Genomic DNA, 12,098 nt, shown 5'->3' with positions numbered 1-12,098 from the left:
TGTTTGCATTTACAACTCAGTGATATTCCAAATAAATGCAAGTCCAGCAGTTATAGTAGCAACAAAATTGTCCCTTCCAGGGGAAAAGCAGTGTTTGGACTTCTGAATCACCTTGACCTATTTTGCCAAAAGACAAAGACTGCTGCGCACATCAACACTACATTGCACACTGTTTATGCCTGTGACCATCATAAAGACTGGCCTCCACCTTCATAGCAGGTACAATAATAACCTGCTAGTTGAAAAGAAAAGGGTTTTTTTTGTTTTTGTTTTTGTTTTTTTTTGTTTTTGTTTTTATGAGACCACTTGGCCAAGACGTTTGAGTTCATCCCTTCATTTTTATCCATTTATTTAATGGGTTTTTTGTTTTTGGGTTTTTTGTTTGTTTGTTTGTTTGTTTGGGTTTTTTTGGCCATTCAGTTCTTTTTTTTTTTTTAATTCCCATTCAGTTCTTTATTAGACCATCCCGTGTTTTAGACAGACACAGTATCACAACTTCACAGAATTAAACAAATGCAACATAAACAAAAGTAACACACCTTAAGATAATATTCTACAACAGAGGAAGAACAAAAGAAAAAAATCCTGCATTGTTACAAGGTTTTACACAATGTTGAATGCTTCCTTCCTTTCTTTCTTTCTTTAAAAGCCGAATGCTGTTTATTGAAGGAGGAAGGAGTTCTTAAATACAGGCTTACAGCACAATGGGAAAACACGGGAGGGCAGAAGTTCGAGATGTTTTACAATCTTGCATCTAAGCTGTTATCGCCCATTATGCAGGATACACAGACAAGGAACTTCCCTTAAGTATTCAGGAGGGTGGAACCCGGCAAGGAATTAGCATAGGGAGGATATCAAGGTCACGGTCAGCAAACAAGGCAACAGTTACCCAAAATGGGGGGGGGGGGGGGGGGGCAGGGCCCTACAGGTCCCCCTTTTACTAAAAATGAGCTTCTGACTTAGGTTGCATGGGACATCAGCAGGTCATCTTACCCGTCATGGAGACATCTGCCCAGACCACACAGGTGCTCTGTCTTAGGTTGGTGAGCACCCCCCAGGCATTACCAGTCTCTGAATACTCATTATCATAAAGGCTCAATCTTGTGTGAGCTGCAGAGTTAACTACTGCCAAAGATCTGAAAGTGGCGCTGGGCTTGCAATCTGTGTGTTCGACACAGAAAAGATCAACAGAAGTCCTAACCCACCCATAGCCAGTAGGCTAAAGGCAACTGAGTCATTCCCTTCCTTAACGAGCTATTGGTGAAATTATTAAGGCCACTCCACATAGTTAAAAGGGAGGTTTATTTTGTGGGGTAACTTACAAGTGAATGGATAGTTTGCAGAGTCTGGGAAAGGCGTGGCGCAGTCTGGCAGTGTTCTCTGGAGAACTCTGCTTGGTCTACCTCCAGCATCCAGGGTCCAGGAACTAAGAGAGCCTGTCCATCTGGAACCCGGGGCCTTCAGCATCCTCTCTCAGCCCTACCTTGTAGGCGTGATCATTACTGAAGCCTCAATGGGGATTGGAGCTTCCAGGTCAAAGCTGGAATGGCTACCCACTACATCTCCCCCTTTTGTCTAAATAAGAAGGTTCTAATCTAATACAAGACTATATACAAAGGAATGGTTATCAAATATTGTCCAGGAGTAATGAAGGATAATGACCTAGATAAGATGGAACTACAATCAATGTAAACAATATCAAGCAAGAAACACATACTAAAATCTAGGGAAGTCTAGAGCGTGGGTAAATGGCATGTTACAAAGATCATTCCAAAAGGTGTCCTATCCTAAAGAACCTGAATCTAATACTTAATATATTCTATCTAAGATATTACATATATACTAAGTTGTAACTATAACTGCTAGTCTTCAGTCTCATCAAAGACCTGAGAAGGAATATAATGGTATCTGAGAAATGGAAGATGGATGCAAGCAACTTTCGTGAATCTTGCAAGAGTAGACAGAGACAGCTGGCAGCCTGGACAGTCACAGAATGTTTCTCAGCATAGTTGGTACATTCAAATTGGCTACAGGCCTAGAGTATCTGACAGACCATGAAGGCTTACAGAAAAAGATTCTTTCTCTGAAATCTGCTAACCAGGATTTACATAAAAATATTCTTTCTCTGGAATCTGCTAACCAAAATTTACAAAACAGGCTTATACTTGATTTTATCGATAATAAATATGAATATTTAATGGATAGAACACTAACTCTCCAGAGTGAAGTTGTAGCTACTCAGATACTATATAAGGAAGAAAGATTATCATTAATTGATAAGATAAGGTCCATGGAACCATGTGTTTCAAAAGAACATAAAAACTTCCATGATTCCATGAGAAATCTGGAATCCCTTGCAAGAGAGGAGGTTTACTTCCTTGAACAGACCCTAGGTGATTGTTTGCAAGCCCTGGAGGAAACTCTCAATAAACATGACAAGGGACCTAATAAGCAAAAGGGCAAGACCATACATCTCCAAATGGCTCTTATACAATGGCTTATCCTGTTATCACCCATGAGAAGCCAGCAGATGACACACACCCCAGCCATATATGACATATACATTACACCAACCATTGGACCACAGGACCCTCATCCCAGTTCCTGACTCAGCAAATGTGGGATACAACCCAAATATGTGTACTCCTAAGAAGGTTCCCAGGTAAGCCTGATACTGATGTAGTTGTTCCACAATGACACCATGGAAACCATATTTATACTGCTTCTAGGCCAATAGCTAGAATGTTAACACCTTCCCTGACCCTCCTAAATTATATCCCCCACAAGATTTACTTTACTTAAACACTCATTTAACAACTGATAACACAAAGACTCTATATCTGTTTACCTCACCTTCAGTTCAATCAACCTAAAGGATCACATGAGTTTTGCTCCCATTGTATGCCCAGCACCTACATACAATGCATTTCACAAAGTAGGTACTTAACAGTATTTACTGAGAAAATAATTGAACACTTGTTCAGTAAATTCCATGAAATGTCAGTTTCTACACAACATACCCAGGGACTGTATCTCAAGTGTTAAGAGCAGCCAACTACAACTAAATATCATTAATGTCAGAAAACAAACAAACCTTAATGATGCATTTTCCACTTGCTCCCCAACTCTACTGAAAACCCTAGTTCCAAAAGGCATTATTTTTATATCACACGCACACACTCTCTCTCATGGTTCATTCAATCACAAACAAACACTGTAACATCAGAAACTTAACATTTAAAAGTTTTGGCAGGGAAGTTGGGAAAGAGACCGGCGAACTTACCCTCTTTAGCCAAATATAGCTCCTTAAATTTTGCTCTCTTTTGATTAAATTCTTGCTCAAGCTGCTGCTGTGCACGTAAAAATTCTGCATTAATTTTTTCCAATTCTGCTACCCGTTGCTGAAGAGAAACTGGAGAAAGAAATACTAGTTAACAAGTAATAAATGTGTTTACATATAAGTTTTAAGAATAAACTAGTCATCCAGTTACATACTACTATATATACATGGAACTAGTAGGGAGGCTGAAATCCATTATATTCTAGGAAGTCACAATTTTTTTTAAGAAGCCAGACACTTCTATTAGACTTTATACACATACTGTGAACAAGTCATATACAATGAAACAGAGATCACAGAGAACAAAGTCAATTTCAATACAAGAGCTCCTAACTCTCTTTAGTACACTGACAGAATGTTAATCCACAGTTGGAATTGTTAAATAGTGACTCAGTTAAACTACTTATCCCACAGCTAACCCTACTGTCAATGTTGCTTCTTCCTGTTTCTTTGTTATGAGCAAAATCTAATGGGCTCCCTAGCTAGGACAGTCATAACAACTGGAACTATTCTTCCAGCTCCAGAAGACCCATTACGTTATATGGAAATTGTTACCGTATGGAAAAGACACAAACCTGTGGGTCTGTGTCACAGCTCCAATACTGGCAGATCATCTGTTTTCAGACAAGTGTTACCCATAGTCTTAGGAGCTTAGGGGCTCAAGACTTGGTGCTCAGACTGTCTATTCTGGTCAAGGCTGTTTCGGTTAAAACACAAACCTTTGACTCAGCCTTAAGGCTATCAATATAATCCCTTCAGGAGATATTTATCTGCACTAGCTAACCACTATCCAGTTACCTCGGCCAGCAGAGGTCCCCTTTCTCTACTATACATCACTGGAAACAATGGCAATCTGCCCACATTATAATCAAGATTCAGGATTATCTTTGAAGGCCACTCCTTACCCTCAAACTACTGCTCAATTCACAACTGATTTTATAACACTTAGAAAATTATAGCAATGGTTAGAACTATAGCTCATTTCCTCCATCTTCTTTTCAAAGTTTTCTGCAATAAGGATACATGTCTCTAACAAATACTAAACTAAGCCTTGTATTAGTTCGTCCCCATATCCCTAGGCTAGCTTTCTATTTGACAGTATTAGTACAACTCACAGCTGGAAGAGGAAGACTGCTGCTTTGAGCTCCATGTCACTAAAGGCAAAGTGTCATTTTGAGATACATCTACAGATAGACAATGACACCTGACAATTTGAAAGCTTTCTTTTTTTTTTTTTTCTTTTCTTTTTTTTTGGGGGGGGGAGAGAAAGGAGGGAGAATATATCAGAAGGCACCATGAAGAATAACACTGGAAGAGGGATTACCATCTTAAATTATAAGGAAATTTAGTCCTTGAGGCCCTTATTTCTGCTATTACTTATTGCTAAATCCCAATGGTTAAATTAATAATTTTCCCACATAACACTAAAATTACTGACACTACTGACTACCACAAAAATAAACAAGATCACTGAAAATGAAGGAAACAACCATTCCACAATGGACATGCACTTCAAAATACTAACATACATATTTTTAAAAAATACCATGTAATGTAGCAATTTAAAATAAATGGAGAGAAAGAAGACCCTTTGCTCATACTTTTCCCTACATCCTATTCCATCCACATCTTCCACCAAACCATACACATGCACAAAGACTCATGCCATTCATCATTATATTTATATTTAAGTTAAGACTAATGAATCAACAAAAACAAAAATGCAACCCTTAAAATTACAACTAAAGCCTGGCATGGTGGTTTGTACCTGTAAGCCCAACACCTGGGACTCTGAAACAGAAGGATTACCATGAGTTTGAAGCTAGCCTGGACTACAGACTGAGACACTCACATAAACTATTTTTAAAATATTTTTCCAGCCAAACTTTGTGTTTCCACTACTCCCTACTCCATCCTATCTCTGACCTACACAGTTCAAATCCAAGTTCACACCCACAAGTCTGACCGGTACTCTCCACTGGAATATTGCAATTCCAGGAATCATAATCCTTGAGGGTATACCAATAACTCCTCTATTTATTTTCATTCTGTCTTTGTGTAATTTTCCAAAGAATCTATCTCAAGTACTCCAAGCATACTGAATTTCTACAAAACAGAAAAGCCAAAATAACTGCTTTTCACAAGCATGTCTTTAACATCACACCTAGAAAAATCAATTTATCCCAAACAGACAGAAATTTACAAATAGGTATATCATAATAATATTAGCAGGCAACCCACAAATCAAACTGAAAAGTTCATCAAATGAAAGTGGCATATTACTTTTCTAACATGATGACTAAATAGTTCACAGTGATTAGGATATACTCAAAAAGTAATCAACACAGAATATAGGGGGAAAATGATGTTAGCTGTCATTTTAAAATTGAAAGTATTGGGCTGGAGAGATGGCTCAGAGGTTAAGAGCACTGACTGCTCTTCCAGAGGTCCTGAGTTCCATTCCCAGCAACACCATGGTGGCTCACAACTATCTGTAATTAGATCTGGTGCCCTCTTCTGGCCTGCAGTCATACATGCTGTATACATAATAAATAAATCTTTTTTTTAAAAAAATAAATAAATAATAAAATCGAAAGTATTTATTGGTTAAAGAAAGAAATACAGAGATTGCCAGGCAGTGGTGGCACACACCTTTAATCTCAGCACTCAGGAGGCAGAGGCAAGCAAATCTGAGTCTGAGGCCAGCCTGGTCTACAGGGCAAGTTCCAGGACAGCCAAGGCGACACAGAGAAACCCTGTCTCAAAGCCCACATCAACCCCCCCAAAAAGAAAAAAATACAGAGATCAAGTCACTCTGTAGCTACAAAACACTAGAAGTCACTGCTAACTTTATCATTCTCATCAAGTTCCACGCTTACTGACTTCCAGGTCATACCCCTCCCTGCTACACACAAACTAACTAGTGTTAACACCAGCTTTCAACAATACTGAATCTTTTGGGATTTAGTTACGTGGAGTTTTAGTTTATCAGTTTTCACAAACATAGCCCATACATTATTACCTTCATTTGAGCACTAAGGGGGAAACCATCTGATGCCAAGGTTACATTTATTTATTTACTTAACTTACTTACTTATCAAGGACAGGAAGAGGGAAAAGGACAAGGTTTCACTATATAGCCAGCCCAGGCCAAGGCAAATCTAGAATTTGTTATGTTGCCAAGGCTGACCTGGAACTCTCACAGTGATCCAGCTGCCACACACTACCAGGTACTTGAATTAAAGGCGTTTGCTATGCCATCATGTCAAGTCTCTGTGGCTCCATTTGTTTATTTAGGTTTTTCAAGAGAATGGCTACTTTTAATGCTTGCTATCCAAAGAGAAAAATGACTGTCATTTACTCAAAAATGTCTGAATTAAGCAATAATAATCCAAAAATAAAGGGGAAAAAATAAAATCATAAATAAGGAAAAGACCCAGTAATTCTTACGTATTTTACCTTTCCTAGTTTTACTGTTGTTTATTTAGACAGTCTCAACTCTCTATCCTCTTCCTTTGTCTCCCAAGTGTTGGAATGCAAGGTGGGCCACCACCACCTTGTCTAGCTTAATTTTCCCTAATTTTGATATTAAAGAACGAACAGTAACTTAAAGTCCCAAGCTGTGTCCTACTATATACCGCTAAAAAAAGAAAATACTAAGTTCGATGAGACAAATGAGAAAAAGGGAAAAAGAAATCTGGGTCAAATTTTACTGTAAGTAGAAACTTTTGTTTGAAGATTTTCCTCAAGATCCAAATACACCCATTTCAAGCCACAGAACATCAATGCAGGAAGGGGAAGAATCTGAACAGGTCTTGAAGCCCACAAGTCTTGACCAGTATCATCACCTGATTTTTAAATGAAACTACCGCCAGGCACAGGGTATGTGCTTGCCAATTCAGCTACTCACGAGGCTAAGAGACCACTTCAGCCTAGGAGTTCAAGCCCAACTGGGCAACACAAGATCTTGTAAGAAAGAAGAGAGTAAAGGAGAGGAGAGAAGGAGGGTGAGGGAGGAGAAAAAGCATGAAATGAAATTATTAGGTACGGTAGGTATAGTCATTTAATGAAATACCAAAGTCAGAAAATGTATAGTAAATGAAAAGAACAAAATACAAAATTGCAAAGGACACAATATGAACCATATAATATAATAAAAACAGACTGGAAAGGATATGCCAGGCCATGGCAGTGGAAAAAGCAGCCACACACCACCTGCCACACCTAACTGGGAAAAGAAGGAAAAAAGCTCCTGTCAACATCAGCCCAGGCCATGGCATGCCGCCATCAGGAGTTGGCAGAGCAGAAATTCTCTAGGCAACTTGGAAGGGAAATTCATATGGCCAAGGATATCCTGAGGGAAGCAAGGCTGCATTCTGATGAGCTGAACTGGGTACCAGAGTTGAATCAGAAGAGATACCCAGCAGACCACAGAGCTCAGGGAAGAATGCACAAACAGCAATAAAAGAGCCCTAAATACATCACAAAAAAGCAGAAGTAAAGCCAATGTTTGGGGCTGGAGAGACAGCCCAGGGATTAAGAGCATTATCTGCTCTTCAGAGGACTCAGATTCAGTTCCCAGCATCTCCATGGAGATTCAAAACCCTCTATAACTCCAGACCCAGGGGATCTGATCTCTTCTGACCTCCTTGGGTCAGTCACCTACAGGGTGCACATACACACACGAAAGCAAAAAATTCAAACACATAAAATAAGTAAATCTAGGGGAAAAAAAGCTTGGTAGTGCACACCTTTAATCCCAGCACTCAGAAGGCAGAGGCAGGTAGATCTCTGTGAGTCCAAGGCCAGCCTGGTCTACAGAGAGAGTTCCAGAACAGCTACAGCTATACAGAAAAACACTGTATGGAAAAAACAAAATAAAAATAAATAAACAAAATAAAAATAAAAAATAAATACCCTTATGTAGGGTTAAAGGGATAGCTCCATTAGTAGAGTACCTGCCTAACATGCATACATCCCTGGATGTGACCCCCCGCCAACACCCTAGATACTGAGCATGATAGCATATGCTTGTAATTTCAGTGTTTGACAAGTGAAGGCAGAAGTACAAGTTCAATGCCAGCCTTGGCTACACAGCAAGTTCAAGGCCAGGATGAATTAATTACAGGAGACCATGTCAAAAAACAAAAACAAAACAAAAAAAAAAAAAACAATTAAAGAGAAAAAACCTCATGTTCACTGGTCACAGTTAAGTCTAGCACTCAGAAGGCTGAGGAAAGCCCAAGAATTCCGGGCCATCCTGAGCTACACTTTGGACCCTGTCTCAAACAAACAAAATCTTGGGCGGGGAGATAGCTCGCAGGTACAAGTACTTGCTACAAAAGCATTAGGGCCTGAGTTCAGATCTCTAGCAGCTGCATAAAAGAACCAAAAACTTTAAAAATTGAAGACAAATAACCAACGCCTATGTTGCTCAGCTGTAGCTGAACCTGGGTCCTCTGCACAGGGACTCTGGTATGGACTTTTACAAAATGGTCATGAGTTCCTGACTGGGAGACTTGATAAGAGGCGAGTCAGGTGGCTGGAGGTCTTGGAACCAGCATGGAAAACGGCCTTGGCAGAGTGCCCAGAGCGGCAGTGGGCACAGGCCCTCCTCAAGCATGTGTAGCAGCTGTCAATGCCAGGCAGCAGCAGTAGCTGCTTAGACACAGGAGTTTGAATGATGCCAGTGCCCCTGGGAACAGAGATGCAGTACACCAGCACAGAGCTACACCGGCCTTTTTGATACCTTTGCATAGGACAGTATGAGACACAGAGATCATAATCCTCAGAAGCTTCCTTACAAAAGGACAAAGGAGAAACTAGCCAAGATGGCCCCTCAGATGGTGGTGGTAGCTATACTTGGAGCACTGGAAACCAAGGCCAACTTGACCACTGTTGTCTATGATGGTGACAAATGCCTGAACGTGGTCTGCCAGCCAGCTCACTCACCCTGCTTCTTCTACACTAGCATGATCTCAAAACCTCACTCTCAGACTCAATGGGCAGAAATAAATCTCCAAGGGCTTGTACCTCTCTCAGATGAGGGAGCCCAACTTGGTAGCAAGCCTCCAGGCTCTCACATTATATTACAGAAGTATTCTAGCTATGAAATTACTATTTTCAGGCTGAGGGAACAGCTCACTGAGTAAAGTGTTTGCCTTTCAACCCCCAGAACCCATATAAAAAGCCAGACATAGTGGTGTGCTCTTGTAATCCTAAAGCTAGGAAGGCAAAGGCAGTGGGGTGCTAGGACTCACTGGCTAGCCTAGCTGGTAAGCTCCAAGCCAATGAGAGACCTTGCATCAAAGAAGGCAGACAGCATTACAAAGGATGATACTCACATGCACATATGCACATATTTAAAAATTAAAAAATAAAAATCCAGGAAAGGGCTGAGAGATATCTCAGGGGATAAAAGTGTTTGCCACAACAAGCCTGACAACCTAAGTCTGATCTCTGGAACCCACAAAAACCAGATGTGGTTGTTTGTATCCACAATTCCAGCACTCCTACACTGAGATATGGAAACAGGAAAATGGGTTGGAAGCACACTAACCAACCAGATAGAGAATACAGAGCAGCAGTAGCAAGAGAGGCCCTGCTAAGAGCACCAACTCCCAAAAGTTGTCTTCTGACCCCCACATGAGCCCCATGGTGCACACCACCATCACCATCATCATTACCATATTTAAAATCCAAGGAAGGGGATAAGAGTTATAAATGAACTCCTAGACATTAGTAATCATGACACATGAAAGATGGTACATCTACATACTAAAGTTTTGTTTTGTTTTGTTTTGTTTTTTACTTTTTTGTTTGTTTGGTTTAGCTTTGAGATAGTTTTCAGGCCCTGGTTGGCCTGAAACTCAGTGTTCTACCTGCCTCTGCCTCCTGAGTGCTGGGATTAAATGCATAAATTTAAGGCTAATTATTTTTATGTCTCATTATTTCTGTGTTTGAAATCAGCTAAAAAACAATGTACTCACATAATATCATTCCTCCATCATTCTAGACACACAATTCATAAAGGAGAATTGTTAATAAAAAAAAACAAAACCAAAACTATCTCATATCAATTCCTTTAATATAAAATAACTGGTTTAAGATAATCTGAAGTTATTATCATTTACAAGAACAAAAGCCTGATACAACATAAACTGTCATTTAGAACCATGTTTTATTAAATTGTAAAACAAATCAGTTTCCCTTGTATGCAGTTAACACAGAAAATGTAAAATGACATAATTCTTCATTCTTTCTACATTTGTGCTATAGCTTGGCTACACTATAGTATCTATTCTACATTAGGGATTACTTATCAAAAGTTCATAAATAAATAATAACACCACAAAGGTTATATTTTATTTACAAGGAAATTGAATGTGTTATTTACGAACTCTTCAGAACTATCAAGGTCATAGGAAGAGAGGGACTAGAATCTTGATAACGAGCTATCATCCTACCTACATGTAGGTGAAGATTATATTTAAGGGTAGGAACATGAAAACTAAAGAAGTTTCATGGGGAGAATGCAGATGTTAACATCTGTCAGGTAGGGAAAATCTCAAAGCTACAAAAAATAATGAATTATAACAGGAGTTACAATTAAGAATCTCCTATGTGCTGGGTATTGTGGCACACGCCTTTAATCCCAACACTCAGGAGGCAGAAGCAAGCAGATCTCTATGAGTTCAAGGCTAGCCTTGTCTACTACACAGCTTGTTCCAGGCCAGCCAGGGATATATAATGAGACCCCATCTCAAACTAAACAAACAAAGAACCCCATATTTATTTGATATGTGGCAATCAGTATGACAAAATAGTTAAAGAAACAAGCTCTGGGATTAAACACGAATGGAAGGGTCAGTCTACCACTTACGAGCTGGCTTTTATTCATCTAGGAAAGTGAGAACTAGTATTAGCACAACCTACCCTTCGAGGTACATTTCAAGGCAAATGGCTATGTGGTAATCAATAACAAAAGCCTTAAATTTTTATGTAATCTTTAAATAGGCAATTTCCCCACTAGGAATTTGTCCTAGGGAAGAGATCATGGATATGTGTGTAAAGGTTTTATTCTAGAAGTATTAATGACCACAGAACACTTGAAACTCTAGAACATCAGTAAAATGTGAATATGGTATACCCTCCCTTATCTACAGTCTCATTCCCATAGTTTCCAATACCAGTGGGCAACATATGGGAAATACCAGAAACAACTCGTAAGTTTTAAACTGTACACTCTTGAGCAGCATAAAGAACTCACACCTTCCCACTCCAGCCTACCCAGGATGTGAATCATCTCAGTCCCACATACCCACCGGTGACTTGGTAGCTACTATCACATGCTTCTGATCATATAACCCTCACTTAACAATGGTGTCAAAGCAAAAAGTAGTGATGTTGGCAATTTATGGAAGTGAAAGGGAAGTAGTAAAATGCTTCCTTCAGGCATAAGATTAAAGTACAAGAAGATACTTTGAGAGAGCTAGAGACTACACTTACCCAACTATCACATTTACCCAATTATTATAATTGTTCTGTTTTATAATCAGTTACTACTAACCTCATACTGTGCCTAATTTGTATTTTAATGTAGGTACATATATATAAGGAAAGAAAGCAGAGAATATATTGAACTCATTATTACTCATGATTTCAGATCCATCTGGGGTCTTTGGAACATATCCCCCATGGATAAGGATCTGTAGTGTCTACCAATGGAAAATTCATAAAATATACTACCTACATGCTA

General features: G+C 39.3%; 1 protein-coding gene across 4 annotated transcripts in view; it reads right to left on the bottom strand.

Annotated features, from left to right (window-relative positions):
* Rabep1 (rabaptin, RAB GTPase binding effector protein 1) overlaps window positions 1-12,098 on the bottom strand; it is a 101,188-nt gene that overhangs the window by 66,527 nt on the left and 22,563 nt on the right. For all 4 annotated transcript variants that reach the window (XM_028860994.2, XM_028860996.2, XM_028860995.2 and 1 more), the window contains exon 2: window positions 3,284-3,412. In XM_028860994.2, coding sequence (XP_028716827.1) covers window positions 3,284-3,412 — 129 coding nt within the window. The remainder of the gene's footprint in view (window positions 1-3,283; window positions 3,413-12,098) is intronic.

Source organism: Peromyscus leucopus, chromosome 8b (assembly GCF_004664715.2).
Source record: "Peromyscus leucopus breed LL Stock chromosome 8b, UCI_PerLeu_2.1, whole genome shotgun sequence".
NCBI classification, from domain to species: domain Eukaryota; kingdom Metazoa; phylum Chordata; class Mammalia; order Rodentia; family Cricetidae; genus Peromyscus; species Peromyscus leucopus.
The sequence above is the reverse complement of the archived record's forward strand: the minus strand, read 5'-3'. Positions and strand labels throughout refer to the sequence as shown.